We start from the raw sequence: 22,539 nt of genomic DNA, 5'->3' as shown, positions 1-22,539 counted from the left end.
CCAATTTCCCAAAGTGTCATGTGCCGAGTAAACTTAATGATCGAAAGGTCCATTGAGAATTTCTAATAATGGCTACCCTTCCCCAAGTTCACATGAAACGTTTTTCTTAATTAACTAAATTTTTCTTAATCTTCTTCTTCTTCTTGACCTTATGACCCTACATGAGTGGGTCATGTGGGGTCAGTAGGCACAGTATGTAAGTTCCTTCCATTTCGTTCTGTCATTCGCCATATCCATTGATACTCCTTTCCTATTCATACTATCATTGACACACTCTATTCATTTCTTCTTAGGTCTTCCTCTATTCCTGGAACCCTTTACTTCCATCTTTAATGCCCTTTGAGTGACGTGAGTTTCATCTCTTCTTAAAATATAGTAACAGCCTAACCTATAACTATTTAATTTCTCATTAACTGGTGCTACTTTCATACTTCCTCTTACTATATACATATATTCTGTCATATTATTATACATGTATTCTTAAATAACTATAAATAGCTCCAATTTATTTACTGTCCCCCGCAAAATCACTGCTGTCATGTGAAATAAGGCTCTTGTTAGATCAAGCAATCCGATAAATCAGTCAGGCGTGCATGGCACGGCTGTATCCCTAGACGTCAGATCATTGGGTCTGACAACTAGGGGTACAGACGACCGCGCGAAATGAAGACGAAAATGTAGCAAAGCGGACCGAAGATGAAGCGAAGCGGAACAGAGAAAATGCTCAGATGAGAGAGAGAGTCCGTCAAATCAGTTCCATATAGCGCTATAAAAAACGTATAGGTAACTTCGTATCGTAACGTTCGTGAAACAATCAACCGACGAAAAAGATGATCAAGTGGTTCCTCAAATTTATTGTTGGGTACAATAACCACGTTCACCCTGCTTGCAGGTTCGTCATTTTTACCACGAAAAGAACCAAGGTTCTTTTCGTGGTACGAATTTTCAATAACTTTTTACCAATTTGTGAAGAAAATAATTTAAGGGTACATTCTTTTAAGAAGTGCTTCACACAACTTTCAATTGGAAATGTGTTGTTATAGATTTTCAGATATTATACGTATAAATCGATCTCAATTTTTTTGTACACAATGATATTTGTGTTTCAGTGTTCTTATTTGTTTTCTTACGTGTAATTTCCATAAAGTTTTCACATAAACAATATTATGCACTTCAATTTTATACTTTACTAAAAATAATGATTTTGATATCATGTTGAATTTCTTACAATCATTTAATATAACCAAGATCAAAATATGAAATTGCTTTTGTCAGCAATCAGTGCATCATAAACGTATCCATTCGGTGAGGGTTACCCGTTCCCACTGCAGACTCGTAAGGCCAGATGGCGCAACATACAGCAATTTGCATTGACTACTGCTAATGGGATCATAGTTTAAGCTGATCCAAACGTTCACGTCTATTCTATTCGGTTAAATTTCATGAAAAATGGTTATTCTTCGTTTCAGTATACATGCACCTAGTTAGGGGGATGGGGATGGATATAGAAAATAATGTTCTCGTGGGAAATTCACGCGCGTAAAGCCGCTAGCGCAATCGCAATCTAGTCTCTATCATTTTAAATCTGCAGTTACTTTAGTTTGTTGAAGGCGAAAATTTTGAAGAATTACCAGTCGAAGTCAAATGTAAAATATATTTACATGCCTATGTGATAACCTCGTTTGTGAGGAAACCAAGTCTATCCAAGTCAAATTGTTACCAAAAACAGCAAATAAAGTTTAATCCAATATTATGATGAAGTGAAATAGTACCTTAAAAGTAATATCAACTTCAATTATTGTTACTAGATTTCTGATTATTCCCTTTGTTTCTTCCCTTTAATTAAAATTTCTTCGGCCATATTGATTGGTTCTGTGCAACACTTGAGACAATGTTTACACATTCTGTCTAGACAAGCTTTAATGCCTCAGTAATTGGCAGGGTTGTTGAGAAAAACACTCGTTGATAAGTCGTTTAAGAGCTTTTCAGTTAAGAAGATTTTGAGTGATGATTGTTATATTGAATATAAGAACGAATAATTTTAGGAAATTAAGACTTTTAACACGAATTTTGTATTATTACAGTGGTAGGTATTTTGTACATATTCGTCCAAAAAAATGCTCATCCACTAGTATAAATAATACCAATGCTAATTTTATAAACTTAACTTCTACTTAAATGGATTTGTTATACAAGTCACAAATGCTTTTTAACTTATTTTTGAAAATAATAACTTATTTTTACTCTCGATATACGGCCACTTCTTGAAATAAATAGCAGACCTACATGAAAAATACCTGTTTTTTTATCATATCAACACACGTCCTGTAGTTTCTTAAAATAGCTGGTCTCGGCTGTATTTACATGTTAAATCACACTAATCCACACTGAGCGTAGTGGATCATAGCTTATTCCCTATTTATCCATATATAAAAAAGAGTAGTACCCCCACAAAGGAAATATTAAAATAGCTACTTATTACTATGATGACGAAAATATCTACTTTAATAAAACTAATATAAGTCTGTCTAGATATTGAGAGTTCTTTATATCGAGCCACTCATACAAAAAAGTTTAAGATACGTAAACATAATTCTTTGTTACAAGGACGACCCGGAAATTGGATGAGAGGTTGTTGCCAGTGAAAACAAATCTAAAAAGAAAAATATTCATCCGCTCAAAGTCGTTGTCTGGGCAAATATTTATGTATTTTGATAAGTCTATGTCAGAGAAGGGTGTGCCCATAATAAATTGGAGTTATGATTCCACGCCTTCTAGTGCTAATTAACGCTTTATTGTCACAATTTATTGCTTTTTTTTTAATTTTTATGTTAAAAAATGTAATATAAGTTTTATACACCAACCTCCACAACATCCTCCAAGCTGACTAATAGAACAGCTGTAATTTTAGGCTGAGAACTGCAAATCATTCAAGTCACGCTGTACCAGTGAAAAGTAGGCCATAAATTACTGAGACATATTCAACAATTACTTTCAAAAAGGACAATGCACAATATAAAACGGAAGCGAGCAGAGGTCCTACTGAAGGATGACGATTTACCTTCACTTAGTAGACATCCATTAGGATCGTAGGGTTGACACCATTAATTTGAACAGCTCTATACAAGCACTTAGGACGTCTACGCTTTCGGCCCACTTATGACTAGGTAACCTGTTTAGTCCTATCGTTCTATCCTTCTCATGTTGACATTTTGATGTAAGGGAATATTATTTTTTTTAAATCATCTAGTAGCTGAAATATCAATAACTCCAAGGTCTAGTGTGCTGTTTGAAAATTTATTGTATAACACAGAAGCACAGGTAACGACTTACAGTTTAGCAAACAACATATGGTAAAGATTGCATTGCTAATTTACCTAATCCCAATTAATATTATAAATGCGAAAGTAGGTTTATTTATTTGTTTGTTTGTTAACTCTTTACGCCTTATCTGTTCAGGAAATCTTCATAAAATATTGTTTGAAGTATAGAGAAGGACATGAACATGAGAATGGGAAAATCACTCTGAAGTGAGAGAAATTCTGGGAGAGGGATTCAAGAGGCAAATACTTTATTCTCAATAATGCAGCGAATAATGATTTAAAGCTTGATTGTCGGTCTTTAGCTGATACAAACCAAATCAATATTCGTTTTACTTTCAATTATTATTTGTCAAAGAATATATACGGCTTCTTTCGTAACATAGCGTATAAACGCATAGTTAGTTACCTAGGTTTAGCTCTCGAGTTATTTCTGGTCCGAGATTTGAATTGGGTTAAACAGAGAAGGGTTGATGCGCTCAAACACTGCTCCACAATGAGGAATCAGCGGCGCTTGTTGAAAGCACAATAGATAGGAGTATAATGGGGGATTAGCATTGCTTCATATAAGGTTAAGGTATTCTAGGTCTGCGTACATTTGAATTTAATTTGTAGCCGAAAATAAATCTGCTCAAATCGAGCGCTCTTTCGGAACCGAGATCGATTTTCAAAAATGAATAAGTAATAAATATTTCTTTGCAGTTACAAAATAAATAGTTTCGATACAATTGCTAAATACGTAAGTCTTATATTTCGTTTTGTTATTGTAACTTAATTTGACTTTTATTTTTCTCTAATCTCTAATTTCTAATTTAATCTCTAATTTCACATAGCAATAATGATTTGTCAGCTTCATAATTTAAATAGAACTTCTGGACCTAAATATTATTTCTTTCGTTTAGAGTATTTTATACATAACAATACTGGTGTCAGATATAGTCTTTAAAAGTCGCCTAAAGGCATCAGTCATGACTAAGACATTAGGAAATTGGAGTCTGAATAGTTGATTGCGTATCACACGAGCTTCGTAACTGATGGATACAGATGCTCGTGAAAAGACGGAGTGGGGTCCCGACCCCAGAATAACAGGGTAGGCGTACATTAAGCCGTCTAAAATAGCTTGGTATAATAGCATGGATCGTGATGGAGTTAGCCTTCGTTGATTGAAGGGCCGAGCTCAGCTGCTCTGTGGCTTTGGACATTACCTTTAGCACTGAAATAAGCGTCTATAGCACCGTAAATAGAACGCTTAAGCTTTAATGAAGAATATTTACAAATACTATCTGACAAGGTCAAATACAATTATACATATTCTTCTAATCTAGTCAGAAAGGCTATTAAATATATAGTATAGGTCCACCAATATGTGCTGAACGTATGGCTCTATCGTAGGCCTCGTTTAGGTTCGCCATCGTTTATATAGGTTATACTAGCAAAACCATTTTTTTTCTACTTTACTTAATCGCTTTCTTTCATATAAAAACAAGCTATATAAAGCTCTTGCTCAACCGAATCATACATCACTTTAAATCAGAAATAAAATGGAAGTAATTTTAGCGTCTTATGTTTTTATAAAAGCTATGAGATTTTAAATTCTACTTACAGACAATGACTTTAGCTATATCCGAATATTACTTTGAACACTGTTTTTCATGTTTGTTTCTAAAGTGTTACTGAAATATACTACAATACTTTACAAGTTTACAAGAATATTGAGTATTTACAGTTTAAAACACACAGATAATGAGGTCTCACACGGTCACCAAATCACGTCATATTCAAGCTACAAACAATAGAGTCACATTCGAATACGGCAGAATAATCCGGATTTATCAGCACTTAGGCTGCATCGATAAACAAACGATCGATAGATTCCAACCCTCATTATGTGATAATAGTCAATTGCAGTTGATAAATAATTGGAGCATTGAACTATATTCAATTTAATTGATCGCGAAATTGGTGGTGACATGTCTACGAAATTTACTATATTTTGTTTACTTTACTGGATGATTAGACAAAAAGAAAAAAACGCGATTTCTATCCCACTATAAATTATAAAGTAAAAGGCGAAAGTTTATATTTGTTACTTCTTCCCTGTCAAACGGCTGGGCAAGTTTTCATGAAATTTTGTATTGGGGTAGCTGAAATCTTGGACATAGGCTACTTTTTATCCCGAAAGCACGCGATTCCGTTGAATTTACTCTACGATAGATAATATAACCTGGAAAACGCTCCGAAGAAATAGAAGACAGGAACCTTAGCTTAGCGATTCAATTTCAAATTCAGCTAATGACGCGGTTATTATGTACATAAAATAACAATATGGTAATATAGAAATGCGAGATCTGTAGCTTGCAATTACTGTAACGAACATAGCTGTCGCAATAACTTAGTTTAATCTCCAACTTGAGTGGGACTGGCTCATATCATGGTTAACGCTTGGACATAATTATGTTGATTGTGCACAGGTAGATTATTATACAATTTCAAGAAAATTTGTTTACGAGCATCTATGTTATGGAGAAAATTTGTTTATAATATATATATATTCTTTACATTTTTAAACATTAAACTCAAAAATGTTGTTTTGTTTAACAATATAATCTAGAATCAGGCTGACTTCAAAAGTTAAATGCCTACTACTACCATTATCTCTAATCTGAGCGTGTTCCCGGTTTCTTCCTCAGCCGTTGAGCATCGGAGCCCAGGGTCCGCTATTAGACCATCACCACTAATATACTCAAATAGAACACAAAATACGAAACACTGCCTGTTTATAAAATACCAGTATAAAAATACTTCAAAGAGTACTTTTATTGTGTGTTATTTTGTATCTCTTTTCGGTATATTTTGAAACCTCCGCACTTTGTATGTACCTACAGACAAGTAATACATCTTTTTTTCTTGCCAACCCACACAGCAAAAAATACTTCATTAGCAAATTTACCTTTATAAATATTTCGTGTAGGCGCGGAGACATGGCATAATCCTCTCGTAATGAGTTCAGAAATATTACCACCTATATAATAAATATTTTATTATTGCTCATTTACAATAATTTTTAACCTCCCGGCGACAGAAGGAGGGGAGTCATTAGTTTAATGTATCTATCTGTCCGAGACGTCGTAGCCAAACCGCTAAACCGATTTAGATCTTGTTTTTTTTATTATTTGAATGTTCTTAGCTACGTTTGGGAAATGTGTGGTAAACAGCACATTTTCCAAACATAGCTACATACATCCTCTTCTCGTTTGGAAATCATTTGCTTTAACAAAAACATCAAATTCGAAATTGAGTACAATAAATTACCGTAAGCGAATAAAACAAAATTAGAGCGAGGAATACGAATTTCATGAAATTACGGACTAACTGTAAACTAAAGTTGGTACAAATTGTTATTAAAATGTTTTCACAGGCTGTATATACTGTTATAATATTTTTGAAACGGCAACTCACATTTGTTCTGTTTATGTAGATTTCCGATTTTAAAATCTCGTAAAAATACATTAGGCGTGCGAGCCACACATGCCACATCTGTTCACCTGTGAATGACGAGGAAAAGTGGTACAGGAGATAAGACCCAGACGCCGAAATGTGGGTTCAAAAATGGACGGATTGTCAGCTCTATATTGCTGGAAAGAAATGGATAAGCAAAGCAAAAGACCGAAGAGCATCAAGCGCAATCGCTAGAGGTCTTTCAGCTTGAATGACAATAGGCTGAAGAAGAATCTCTACCAATCTACCATTACACCAAACGGAACTATCAACAAGCTTTTTAGCATCTTACATATGAGAATATGTAAATGGTCGATAGGTTCATAGTTAATATTTATTGATGACTGTATGTTCGCCGAATAAAGTAAATCGAACTTCATTCGGATACGAACCGAATAAAATAAAGAAACATAAATTTGATTAATATTGTTGGCATTTCTGTAGCCTCATTGTTTTGTAGCAGTCTGACCATTACCGCCAAAACCAGACCGTTCAGAGTTTATTCGCCGGATCCATTTGTTGAAACCACGTTCACGCCTACTCGATTACAATAACATTATTTCTGTGTACGTTAAAATAGAACCTGAATGGCAAGTGAAATGTGTCGAGCATTCTATTTGAACGAGTCCGTGTTTATTTGAACTGCTTGTGTTGATAATGTGTTGTACTCTTTATGCATTTCCTATTATATTATTAAAAGTAGTAGTAGTTAATTAGAAAAAAATAAAAGCTGCACTTGCAGCGAGGCCTCATTGCTCAGTCGTACTCAGTTGTTTTCTAGTTTTTGACATTGACATTTGTCGATGTAAGTCAAAACTATACAATTTATTGTCAACGCAAAGGAGGACGACGCGACGGAGCGCAACGTAGCATAACTCTCAAAGCCTCACAATTTTTATTCTTAATTTTATATTTGCCGGCTATCTCCTGAATTTAACCCAGACCATCAATTTCCCTTTAATGTCAGAATCGCATTTCTTGCTCCCCAAGTTTGTATCCGACAGATAAAGTTTTTGTCACCTAGTTTATCTCACGCTTAAATTGATTAGCCACTGAGACTGAGACTGAAGTATGTCACTTTCCCCATTTTACCTAGGTATGAGAAAATGGCAATGTATCCCTGTGAAGAGAAAGAAATTGCGCCATCTCATATTATTCTGAATCAAACCTTAAAAAGGTTTTGGGGAATTTGCGACTTGTATAAACCTCATGTAAATTTAATAATAATTTTAGTTCACAAATATGTGTATATGTTTGTTTATGTAAATACATACACTCATGATGTGTTATCTTTACCATGACAGCAAAGGAGGAGCGTGCAGTGATATGACAAAGTATACCGACGGCCGTGCGAAACGGGAAAGAAAAAGTAGAAGCTTGGGCTCCGACGCTTAAGGCAAGCGGGAAAACGCTTACATTAAAGATGCAAAATATCTAGAAAATCTAACATTTACCTTTATGTTTCGTGTAAAACCGCCAATTGTGCAAAGTACGCAAACGTTTAATGAGTAGTAGTTTGTATGCAAATGAGTGGTGTTAGCAACTAAAACTGGCACGGCGTTTGATCGCAGCCACAGCGTGGACTCGGCCCTAGCTCATGCAAATTACGACCTAGTGACAAAAGACGTATAATTTTTGCGCCACTGAAATGAATGAAGCCGTAAGCGGTGAAATTATTGTCATTAAGACGAAAATATAATGATATCTTAGTTCTTTTCAAATAATGTTGAAAATTATAAAACATGTTGCATTGAGATATTTTATAAAACTTTTGTAGGATACATTTCCATGTGCACATTTAGTTTTCATCAACAAGTCTTTCATTGGCCGGAATTATAAATTAACTACTAATTTACTACTTACAAATGAGTGAATTAAACGGCTAAAGTAGAGCCAAGCAAGCCCTCAAGTAGTGGTAAAAGAAAGACTTGAAAAAGGTAGCTTACAAAATATAAACCAACCAACCTTGTGAAAATCGTGTCAAAATACGTAAGCAACCGCAGACGCTCGCTTAGGACGCCGGTCAGGCAGGACCAGGCGTCCTAAATGTGCGAGCGTGACGCGGACGCGGCGCGACAACACCAAACATATATTTTTACAAGTAGCCTACGTTGTGGTGATTAGTCGCCGTTAACCATTACACGAATATCGCTTACAATGTTCCGTCGCTTAGTGAGGACCACGGTTTAGTAATTCAGTACCTTTACAGAAAGTATAACAAGAATGTACTGGCGCGACCCACATCATGAGGTGGGCGCCTCGCAAACCCAGAGACATGAGCATGTGACTGGAGAATCTCGCTGAATTTACAAGGGTTACGAATGGATAGCGAGAGCCTCAACATTAATCATAATTCCCTTTGCAGCCTTATTTTTCATTATAACAAGAGTTGCTTTTTGTTTTATGTTTATGTGCTGATAAATAAGATAAAGTTTTCTTTCATTTTTCATTACTTAATATGAATTTAATCGAGAATTAGAAGTAGTATCACATCCAACTGGGCGAACTAACGAATTGTGAATTTTGTTAAGGTTACCTACCTAACTCAAAGTTCCATCTCATTGTTAGTGAAGTAGTGGTGGTGTAATGTTTAAGACGCCCGCATGTGGATCGAAAGGTCCCAGGTTCAAATCAGCTCGTGCCACATGAATTTGTATACAAGTGTGACTCGTATATAGCAGTTTTCGTAGACTTGCTTTCGATGAAAGAAAACATCGTGAGGAAACCTGCACACTGGTTGAATATTAACTTGTGTGTGAAGTGGAGAAGGCAGTGACAAACTACTCCATTAATAGTGCCAAGAAAGTTGTTGTGTGTGTACTACGTAATGACCACGATCCTCAGCCATGAGGAAATACGACTATGAACGAATAAGAACACGCAATAAGAACGTTACCAGAATAGCACCAAAACCATACTATATTTTTAAAAGATGCGGAACATAAGAAATGTCGAAAACATATAGAATGACATAAAATTAACTACTTTGTGCTTTTTAGGTAAGTTAGGTAAAAGTTAAAAATACTCACAATAGGAAGTCTTGCTCCCAACATGGGGTCGGGCCCTTCACTGTCACCGTCGTCGACTTGACATTCTGCAGCTTTAGTGTCACGTATGTGTTGTACTGTGTGGCTGTAGATGAAAATAAATCTTGATTACATGTGGTAAGGTTCCGTTTTGAACAGCAAAGTAAGTTCACACTTGTAAACATTTGTATATTTTCACGATAATTGTGAAAGGTTATTAAAACCACGGAATATAGGAAACTTTTGATGAGAGTTTTGGCCATGATGTCAAAAGTTTAGTTACTCTATACACAAACTTTAACTACAACTGATCATGTTAAATACTCCTTTTGTTATTGTTAATCAATTTAATTGGTTATTAAAGCCAATAATTGCCAACAGAATGCATTTTGTTAATCAAAGTTCAAAGAAAAAGTAAACAAATAATAGATTACGATTTTTGTTTTGTTTAAGAATTTAAAGTTACTTTTACTCTCAAATTAAAAACTGAATTGTAATAAGCTACTGGGTGATAGAGAGTGCCTTATTAATAATTCAAATTCCACAAGGGTTCTTCATTAACCTTGGTGATTTTGGCTAATCTGCTTAACTCAGTTCTTTTAGCTCCGCTGGGATTTCACCATCGAAAACTTTTTTCTCATTAACAATGACAATCTTATTTTAAACTCGCCAGTGAAAAATTAGATACGAGATATTTTTTCTTAAAATAGATCAAATTATACAGGAGATCGGTACGAAATAGATTAAATTAAAATAATGATACTTACGTTGTATACCAACATAGCGCGCCTTTTTAACTGTAACAATAAAAAGATCATATTAATTTTAAAATAATGTAATGGAAGATATGTAAATGTAATGTAATTGTTATTTCAAAATTTAAAAAAGTGGAAAAATAGAATCTATTCTTCTTCTTCTTAGCTCGTTAACTCTGCTAAATTTGTGTTCACCAATACGACGCCACATCTATTCATAATCTACTTTACTAGAAAAGTTTACTTTATTAGAAAGACGCAGCACTTTAAGTAAAGAGTGTTGCTCTTACTCACTGTAGGAACTACCTGTGACGTAACTGATTTTGGAAAAAATATAATCCAAACTGCGCAAATACTTCCACTTAGAACTAAAATGTAAAAACTGGTCAAGTGTGATATACACTCACGCTCCGAGGGTTCCGTAAAATTTTATGTATAATCACAGAGAAATCTAAAGAAACTCACAAAATAACACAAAGAAATCTATATTATGTCACACAACCACTTCACTATGATCGCAGAACAATGTGAATAAAGGGACGCAATGGGATAGCAAATAATCTCAGAGAAACACAACCTCGCTGCATGACGCCGCCTGACAAATTAGTGTCGAAAATATAATTACTACCGTACAAAGTTTGAATCCCGACTACTTTGAATAGAATCGTTGAACCACTACAGCTAACTGAACGGACATCGAATATTTTCATTCGTGAACGAATGAACGTACCACCAAAGACAAATTGTCACAGTGTGACATTTTCGTAGTTTGAATTAAATAAGTCAACACGCTTCAAACTAGCACTAGTAGTTACTTTAATCTGAGACTCTGACATATATTTAAGTTTTTTAAATTTATTCATTAATAGGGGCGTTAAGGCAATGCTTCTTACTAAATTATATGATTATAATGCCGGAAGAGGTTATACCTACTCAAATGGTCATATCTTTTGAACGTGTTTTCTTACAAATTCGATTACTTCACAGTAGAAAGATACCGTTAGACCTGAGTATTTTATTCTAACAGTTGACAGACATACAAATGGACAATCGGGCAGACGGACAACAAATGGTTCGGATATTAACTTTTCAGATACAGAACCCTAAAAATGACTTCATTGGTTCAGCAGCTCGCGTGCGACACGTCAAGTACGAGAATAACTTCAAATCGATGTTTAATGCCACGTAACCCAGAACAGTCAAGTGTAATTAAAAATAGAAATAAATTACAACCTTCTCACCATATATATATATATATATATATATATATATATATATATATATATATATATATATTTATATATTATATATATATATATATATATATATATATAATAGTTAGAAATGTCAAAAGAATGTTATATTTCATAACTGGAAGATATTTAAAACATATATGTGCAAATATATGAATAATCATATATGTGCAAATTTCGCATTTTAAACAGCTAACTCAGTTCATGTGTGTCCCGTACCCAAGTATAAATAAAAAATGCCGGCAAAAAGGTCACAAAGGGACTCGAACATAGGGCATATAAATTGGGATTCTTTGCAAACAAAATGCGTATAAATACTATGCGTGTAAAAATACATATAAATAACGAACAACGCTGAACAGCAGAAGCTGAAGTTCCGAGGCATTTTGACGAGACGTCGCTTGACATTCCTGGGTTTTTATACCTCTACAGCCCTTATAATATGTATCGTTTACTTACAGATCAGATAATGGTAATTCGCACGCTTCCTTTTTAGTTTTTTTACAAAGTTTTATGTCCAGTTTAGCTCACATTTCCTCCTTCATTTATAAATTTTTAATAATAATCCCTAGTAAGTACCATAATATTGCGAATAAGCGTAATAAAAAGTTTGTTAAAAATGTTTGTTATACAAATATCTTTAAGAAATTGTTTTCAACGTCGATCAATAATTGTTGCCTTCACTTAGGGTGAGTTGCACCAGTCAACTTTGACGTTAACTTTAATATGCGCAAAGTGCGCTATTTTGTCTAAAGGACAGCAGCGCGCGTATTAAAGTCAACGTCAAAGTTGGTGCAACTCACCTTTATCAGATGACAAGCTTAACGATTTGAAAGAAAGTTTTTATTCGCACTAAAATGATTGAATGAGAGAATGAGAATGACGATTAAATCGCTAGTGCCGTAATATGGCGAGCAAATGTGATGAAAATTCTAGATGTTTGTTAGAAATTCTTGAATGTGATTAAGGAGTTATTTTCAATTTCGATCGATAATTATTACTCCTTTACTTTTGACTTGCACCCGTCAACTTTGACGTTAACTCGAACAAACGCAGAAAAACACAAAGAACGCTATTTTGTCTAAAAGTCGACGGCGCACGTGTTAAAATCAACGCCAAAATTGATTGGTGCAACTCACCCTTAACAGATAACAAGCTGAACTATTTGAAGGAAAGTTTTTTTAGTTTAGAACTCTCAGTGTATCACTGTAACATTAGAGCTACTTGGACCAGTCAATTCATTTATTAGTTTGTATACAATGAACTTATTTCTTTTATAGTAGCCACGAAGACTAGCGTCGCTGTTATCTGAAACCGTGACATTACGCTGACCAGGCAATTTGGTCCTGATAGACTGAAAAATTATAATATCATTTCATTTCATTTAATTGTCAAGCAATATACATTGTGACGAAATGATATATATATATATATATATATATATATTCTCTACGATATATCTACGATATATAGCATTTCATTTAACAGAATTATTAATAAATACATATAATTTTGTGATGCTTACCAAATAAAGACTTTTTCTTTCTTTGTATATTAAAATGTTATATTAAATTACACTTGGTATCCCACCGAACTCTAACGTGAATAGAATGAGTTCGCCGTGCGTTACTACGTTCAAATGATGTGTTATAAAGATATAAATGGGAATGATAAGAGCCATGAACATTGTCACTTCGTCAAAACTGATGGTGGGTTTTATGATTAGATTTTGTTCCGCGAATTTATGTGGAAAATGCTACATTTCTTTGAAAATATTATCGAAACTGGCAATATAATTACATACATATAACATATAATAGATGTTTATGTATACGCTTCAAACACTACGTGAAGTTTTGTAAATAAAAGCCTAATTAAACAAACATCAAAATCCGTTTACCAGATGAGGTATGAAATTGGAATTGACGTATATTAACAGAAATTATATCTACCCGCTTCAGCTATTATCTGAAAAGATTAAATAAACTGTCTATATCTAAATGAAAAGCAGTTATCAGGTATAAATAATGTTTGTTCAATCTCGTATAGTCGTAGCTTAATATAAGCTGATGTCGGTACTGCCTATTTCTGAGTCGTGTACTAATGACAGACGGCACGCGACTCAGCGCCGCATTCTGATTGGCTGAGCGGCGAAGTTCAGCAAACTATGTAAATCTGTTACACGAAATAAAACGCAAATTTGATATCAACCAAAATAGTGTTTTGGCTCAAATAACAATGGTTAGATTCATTTTCATATTCACTTGTATACTTCATATATCTTTCAGGTCCAATTGTATCCGTTTCCAACGTTTTGGTTAACCTAAAGAGGTTTATGATTAAAGGCTAATTAACGAGAATAACGAGCTCGTACTAGAAGTACTTAGGCAATTGCAAAAGTCGATATACTCACTACACATTACCAAATTATTTAAATTTTTTATTGTCATTTAAACTCCAATGCAATACTTATGCCAAACGATATGGAACTAGTACTTAGATATAATAAGCATACTAATTTGGTGTTTTAGATAGTCCCCCTAATGTCCATGTACGTCTTATTTTATGTAAGTATCTTAAAGCAAACCATACAATATTTACGCTCTACAAAACCAAAAACACTGCAGTATAATTCAGTGGCTAGAACAAAGAACATAAATTCACACATTTGAATAGATTCCGCAAAAGCAAACTTTGACACGAATTACGTTTAGTAACTTATAGTATAACTTAAATAGTACTTCTACTATATTATTAAACTCAAATTATAAAATATAAACAACACATAAAGGATAAACCAATCCACCAGATTTTTTAAAATATCTGTCAGACCATATTTAGATGTCTTTTAAAAAGTCTGTCTTGAAGCACGAGGTGATAAATCGAGTCAAATCTCGAATCAAACCTCACTCTTATCAGAGAAGAACACTCATTTTACATCTCTAATAACTCCGCTCCGGTTCGCTAAAGGTCCGAGTCGGGATCCGCAAAAATCGAGTTTATAAATGGCCGACGTCGTTATACGGGTAGGTAATTTCACGGATCGTATTGGGCCGAGTACCTCTATCATCCGTTTCATCTTATACAGTACATAATACAAATTGTCTAAAGAAGATAGCTCAAGTTTCACGTGTTTAGTGTGAAGTAAGGTACACATGAACAAATTACGCGATTATTGGCTCTGTCTGCCTGTTTAGGGTTAAAGATAAGTAAAGACTGATAATGCTGTATCACTGGCGTCGTAATGGTCATAAACATTAAAAATCAAAGCCTAGCCGACACGCTAAGAAGGGCAAAAGACCTTAATATATCAGTGAACAATACTCAGTGAGAAATACTCCTACATACTTTATTATTACTACTACATGTATATTAGGGTGAATTCCACGAGCGTTTTGAACGCCGCCGTGGGTTTATTAGTTTTTATTTATTAGTTTTTATTCATTAGTTTTTATTAAAATGTACCATGCACAGTAATCAATTTAGTTATCCTATTGTATAAATAAGTAAAGTACTGGTACAATGTTAATTTTTAATTTTAAAAAATTATTCTTTATTTAAAAAAAAATATGCGTCTCTAATGTGAAACGCTACACGCCGCGCTCAACAGTCGTGAAACTCACCCATCATTACATTTATGAAACGTTGGCCGATTTTGTGAATAGCTCCGAAAAAAACTGAAAGCCTAATAAAGACTTACTGAGTTGCGACAACAACAGTGCAAATACAGCAGTCGGAGAACATTCATGTTAGACTTTATTTCCGCATAAGTTATTTGCTGTGAGATAGCGTAGCACAAAGAAGCTCTTCTTTACGAAGTTTAGAGTAAATAGAAATCTTTCAAATTGAAAATTCATATATCTTGCTACTTAATAGGTCGAAAATGGTTTCGAGCAGCACGGGAAAGAGGTGAATGGTTTACATTGAGAGAGACCTATGCCCAGCAGTGGGATATAAGGGCTCCTGATGATGAGGATGATAATTTGTTATAAATCCTGAAGGCGCAGGCGTCCATCATAGATTATGGTGGCCACTTCCCACCAGGCGGGCTGCATGCCTGTTTGCTTGGTGAAAAAGGGAGGCCTGTAGCTTCTACAAACTTACCTAGTTCTTTCCAGATTTGATCAAGAAAATTCTGTTTTCCGCATGTCTCATAAAGAAAGGACATAAAAATAAAAATCATCTCTTTAATATTTTTTTATTCTCGTGAGAAAATAAAGAGTAATTTTGCCGAAGTTACTGACTTATTTGACAATTTTTCTCCTAAATCACATCGGCAGGACCCACACTAAACCCTCGAAAGACCGGGCCGTTCCATAGAAACCTAATAAATCCGCCTAAACCAGGCGAGTACTGAGAGCTTAAAAATCTTTTATGCAGCTACTAGCCGAATATCAGTTTGGAAGACCCTTTCTTGGAAGAAGAGAGAGAACCTTTGCCCAGTATACTGGAACACAAATAGCTATTAAATATTTTTTTTATTTTTCAAGCTATATAGATACTGTTTACTCTCACCACTTGATAAGAACCTTGTAAGTACACACGACAAAAACAAAGGAATTTACAAGATTCATGAATTGAATTTATAAGAACAAAACGCTTAGAAACAGGGGTGACCTACAAAACCAATAAAAGGGTAAATAACGAATTACAGGCAAGGCTGAAATCTGGGAGACTGTTTGGAAGCAATTTATTGCAATTGGGTGACGCCGGAAGAATTTCAGGCGCCTTTAAACTCACTGGGTTTGTGCAGATCTACTTTACGAATGTAAATTAAATGCCGTTACTCAGGATAAGTTTATTCTCGGTACCTTAAGCTTACTGTAATAACATCACTGTCTTAAGAAATATCGATTTCTCTTTAATTTTATGTTTAATTTAAGTATACTCTTGTTGCAACTTTATAGGTGTGTAAAATTTTCTTCGTAATCGAAGTTTGAATATACAAGGAAGTAAAATAATCTATACTTATACGACATTGCCTTTATTCATTTATTGAACTTTATTACAAAAAAATGAAGGGCGGTCTTAAATCCTACTTTTTTTTCTACCAACTAACCTTTTCTGTTACGTAACCCTTCAAGCAAGGTGTGGCGCTAGAGACTCTTGTTTTTCAAAATCTGGCGCCAACGCTTCAATAGGCGAAGCGTGAAAGTGGGACAAAGAAACTTGTGCATTCATGAAGCAGTGAGGGCACTGTGCCGACCTACATATAGATAGGGTTGGCTGAAGTCCCGTATTTACGGGACTGTCATCGTATTTAGCCATCGCGTCCCGAGTAATATCGCGTCCCGTATTTGTCCCTCCTAAAAAAAAACTCAAGACAAAAATAAAGGCCCGACTCTGTATAGTTCTTTATAGGGACCTTGTAAATCCCGTTTTAAAATCTGTAATATATCCTTTATAGATTACTAGAAATATTCGCAACCCTATGGAATATAGAGAGCACGTGTTACCCTTCCATCAAAACAGAATCTGCTCAACATTGCATGCATCCGCATTTGGCACACTTTCAGTCGGAAGACGTGAAAAACATATTTCTAACCGGTTCCCGTTATAAAAGTTTAAGATTTTCCTTCTCCTAGAGTTTCTCTTCTAAACAAAAAAATGTAAACATCGAACATTGAATCTTTTTCCTCGTTTTTGATAAAATTTCTGATTAAATTTGCTAAAATATTGAATGTAGTTTAAAAGTCAACCCAGTTTATGAAGCACTATAGTTACAACAACAATTTGTATTTTAATCCAGTTACAAACAAACATGTATATACTGAAAAGTTAATTACAAAAACACAATTTGAACTACACCAAAGTTGTTAGCGTAATTACAATATGACCGGGGTGTATTTTTACATTACTGGATACGTTGATTTTTAGTCTATGTTTATGTTCCAATGTTGGTCAAAAACATTTTTCTTTTAACACGAATCCCTATTCTCTATCCTTGGTTTTTCCCTACATTTCTTCATCCAATCATTTCATAATTGGCCTTTTTCTTTTTCGATAAAATATTCCGATAAAACTAGCCGTTGAAGTAGGAGCATTGAGACATGGTAGCAGCTTGGAAATGAGAAAGAATTATTGAATGAAAAGTATTCCTTTATCTTAATGATGTACGTGAGTTTAATACACAATTCAGTGTACACATGAAGGATATTAAGAATAAGAAACAGAACCATTGTCAGGAAATGAGAAACCTCTTGTCCTTTCATCTGGGCTCTTCTGATACTTTTATCCACCTCATTTCCTTAAGTTGCATAACAGCTTACATTTTTATACACGTATATCATATTAGTATTTATATTTATAAATATCTGGTCCATTTTATTTACCAAAGAATATAAAATAATAAGTTTCAAGCTAAGGACTAAGGAAACTACTTAAAAACTTTTAAGTAGAACACCATTGGCGGTTGACAATGTGACAAGCAGAAAACAGAAATATAAAAACGTAATAATTTCCGCCCCACTACCCGAACAAATAACTGAAATGCTGGCATCGATCCAAATCCTTTTGTTGTATTAATATTGAATATAAACTACTTCTTTACTAAGTCTAGTCAAGATTTCTGATCTCATGTTTTATTCCCTGTGAATGTATGAATTCGTTATATAAAGAGTTTTTATTCATTTTCGTATTTTCTTCTTTTAAGCTTTACTCTGCCAAGCATGAATTAATAAATGACTTGATTTCATCTTTTCTTAACATATATAATATATATGTACTCTGAAAATTCGCCTTCTGATCATTTCATTGTTTGTTTGGCAGTAGTAGCTGAAGGGCCCTTTCTTAACACTCTGAGCAAATATTTGATTGATAGACCTTCCGCCACTTTTCCCTATTTTGAGTGGCTGCTTATGATGTCGTCTTTCCATTAAATTTATGGTTTTCATACTGAATGTGTCCTGCGCTGTAATGTCCACTTTAGCAACATTCAATGAAAAATTCCAAATTTAAATAAAATCTAAAATTTTTCATTTAATTTACTTGTTTTTTTTTTAAGAAAGAAGCAGCTCACAGTGTCTTATTATATGCACATTACGCGTCGTTATCGTACAGTATAAAATCATGTTTTAGGCCGTGAGAAGTGAATGAAGTAAAAGTATTACTATATATAATAGTACTACCCACGGTAAGCAAAGCTCCAGACGAAATTGTTTTAATGAAGTTAGCAATGTTACTTTGATCGTAAATCTAGTTTGGACGACATAATATAAAACTTTTCATTTTGGTACCATGTTGATTTTATAGGTGCACAATGTACAAGAGAAAAATGTAATGACACGATCGACTCCTACAGTCTCAAAAGATCTTTGTGAATAATATGCTGTGGCGCAAAATGTTCCAGGCAAAGTGTGAAACAGCACAAAAAAGAATGAAATCGGAAAACGCACGTTACTACAATTGCCATTTAATTATGAACTCTGACCGCATAGATTTAAAGTTGAATCTAGCAGGTGTTCAGGAAGTTTTGGTAATATGGCGGCGGCTAATGGCGCGCTGCCAACAATACGGATTCCCCGCGGGCTTGCACGAAATTATGCTTCTATTATGCAACAAATACTGAATGGAGCTACAATTATTAAAAGTATTTATTTTTTGTCTTTTTCTAATTGCTTTTCTGCTAATCATGACCAGTGATTAATATCTTAGCAGATACTCGACGTAACACAAATTATGTTTTAATGTTATAACGGTTAAAAACAGTGTTGTATTCCATAAAATCTCAAATAACACTCTAGCACTACTTCACCTTTATATTGGAAATTCTATAACATAAGGCTATAACATAACGCACAAATTAAAAATTGCATGGCAGTAATCTATTAAAATATTGGCATTGATTTCGATTACGTTATTACGAAATCAGTTCTGTAAATAGGAGGGTCGAGGACAGAGTGGTTCGATGTTACAAACTTGACCTCCGAAGGTCATGGTCACAGCAAAGCTGACGTGCAGGTAACTATTTTTGTAATATTACTATGAATGCGTAATTGCCTAGACGTTTAAGCCAGGCATCCTTAGGCTAACACAAAAAGTGCTGGCTTGATGTCGTCAAGGAAGATATACATGCCAATGTTCCGATAACTGATAATGCTAAAGATCGTCCGAAGTGGAGAATAATTAATAATCAGACTTTGGGCTTCGACACTTAACAGCTCAGGAAGACCTCAGGGAAATGCGAGATGAGAAAGAAAGATGGCTTTTCTATAGCGGTCCATCCCGGCTCTGGTAAAAATATAATAAATTTTATATCTAAACCTTTCTCAGGAATCACCTATCTATTTAAATCCGCATAAAAATCCGTGCAGTAGTTTGAGTTTATCGAGAACGGACAGACGCGGCAAAGGACTTTATCTATACATATAATAAAACTGTAAACGGGTTATGTTTGTTCGCACAAAACATAAAACTACTGGATAGAATTTGATACTGTTTTCTCAGTTGTATAACGGATAATCTAATTGTATAGGTTTCATCGCGTTATATTTCTTAGTACTCGAGATAAATAAATAAATATATTAGGACAAAGCACACATATTGATTTGTCCTAATATATTTATTTATTTATCTTAAATGATCTTTAGATGTTGACAATAAAACGCGGGCGAAAGCTGGTTTTATGATATGTAAGGATGGAAAATGCATCATTATCTAAAGCCATCCCTAAAAAAGGCATTGTTAAAGTTTATAAATACTGTTGCAATGAGGCACTGCGCCGCGTGCAACTTGTAAGGAGTTTTAAATCGATGGTGGATATAAAACAGTATATTGAAAGTCCGAGATCGATGCAGGAACCGTTATGAAAGAAGTTTGTCGTATATCGGAACAACTTCTACGACAGCGCTACGACTGCTACGACGTCGTAGCAATGTGCTACGAATATTTTTTTTCCAGTTGTTTTAACGGTTTAAAACGAATAAGGATTCTATGAGGCGTATAAAATATTACGATCGTGTCGATCTTAAACATGCTATAACAACGCAAGTGCATTGCTTAAGCACACTTATATACATTGTTGTGTATATAGTGCTAATAAAACATGTCGTAATGCCACTATGAAACAAAATACTTGTGTTACTACTTACTTAGTATTGTGAGTTAAACTATTGGTAGGTTACAACACTATTCTATATATGTAAGGTTCGAACTACTATGTTATATAAAAAAACGTATCTTGCCGTGGTAGTGGCCATCGTAAATTCAACCGGCAGCAATGTTCTTTAACTGGTGTAAGAAAATATGGGATATTTGAGCTAACCACAAAGAATATTCTGCTTGATTTCATAATCACTTATTTAAATGCAATTTAAATAGAAGCTTGGGTATTCTTAAAAAAAACATAAGTTCTTACTTGATTAAATGAAAGTAAGTATTTACTACTGAAAATCTGTTTTTCAGTGACAGGACGAAAGAGATTAGTTACTCCGACCGAATTGGTATCAGCATCGATAGCGTAGTGGTAAGAGAGTGGTGCCCCGAATAGGCATTCGATACCCGTTCAAGAACTGATATTTTTCACCTCATTCAATTTTACAGTTATACTGTGCCGACCCCACATGAATGGGATAAGGTCAAGAAGAAGAAGAAGATTCAATTTTACAGTTAATTAGGCATGCGAAACAAACCACATAAATTTAAAGAGCTGTAAAGAAAAAACAATATTTTCCGTGTGAAGGAATTTTATAACACGACGAATAGTAAAAATATATATTTAGTTTCAACGCTTCTGTAATTGATAGAACTCTATCATATTCATATTATATAAATAGCTAGCAGCTATATATTACAGTATACAAATATACTCTAAATGTAATAACATTTACACGCAACTGTACTACATATATTCAAATAACGTCATTGTGAATGAGTTATGTCCACAATAACATGGGGTGGAGCATGTACACGCTATATATCGCTAGATTGTGTCTACCACTGAAATTAATATATGTAACAATAGAAATGTCATAAATACGTTAGCTAGTCGTCGCTTGAAACTGAATTTGAATTCGAAGTTTTAATGAGGGAAAGACGTCCGAGGGTATATAATATACATATATCTATATCCACGCCATGAAGAATCTATCTACTAATTTATTTAAATTCTAGAATAGTACATTAATTATCTTCAAAACATAACTATACAGCTGTAACCTTTAGCTATAATGGTATGAAAGTGTTGTTATTGTAGACAAAGGACACCGGACGCGCAGCCGATTACACAAGACTACGCGATTCGCCGACAACGCAGCGCCAACCTTGGACCGTGTCGAAATCCTCCGCAATTACCACGCGAAAAAGAGACTGCAGAATATTTATATATATATATATATTATTACTTTATGAAGAAGCAACTAATGTTAATTGCCTAAACAAAACAATACATTTTTATAACAATACATTAACAAAACAATATTTTTATTTTTTATTTTTGTGTATTATGTTGTAAAACATTTTTATTAACTTAACAATTATTTTCTATTTTTGCAGAGTAGCGCCATAATATCGAAAATAATTACTTTCATATAAAAAACACAAATCAACAAAAAATAAAAAGAATAAAGCAACTAATATAATATATAGCTACATTTTATTACGAAAATCGCTTAGGAGAAAACTCGATTGTAATTCATGTTGCGAGTGTTTTATTCAAGTCGCCTAAAGACTTATGACTTATTATTACGAT

At 34.1% G+C, this 22,539-nt stretch overlaps 1 protein-coding gene across 1 annotated transcript in view; it reads right to left on the bottom strand.

Moving 5' to 3' along the window:
• Window positions 1-22,539, bottom strand: part of LOC128676184 (protein unc-13 homolog B-like) — a 229,728-nt gene that overhangs the window by 193,196 nt on the left and 13,993 nt on the right. Inside the window, exons 2-3 of the mRNA XM_053756181.2 lie at window positions 10,612-10,641; window positions 9,848-9,950 (exon numbers count right to left, since the gene is read on the bottom strand). Coding sequence (XP_053612156.1) covers window positions 9,848-9,950; window positions 10,612-10,641 — 133 coding nt within the window. The remainder of the gene's footprint in view (window positions 1-9,847; window positions 9,951-10,611; window positions 10,642-22,539) is intronic.

The sequence above is a fragment of the Plodia interpunctella genome, chromosome 15, assembly GCF_027563975.2.
Source record: "Plodia interpunctella isolate USDA-ARS_2022_Savannah chromosome 15, ilPloInte3.2, whole genome shotgun sequence".
Lineage (NCBI taxonomy): Eukaryota > Metazoa > Arthropoda > Insecta > Lepidoptera > Pyralidae > Plodia > Plodia interpunctella.
Note: the sequence above shows the minus strand (reverse complement) of the source record. Positions and strands in the feature narration are given on the sequence as shown.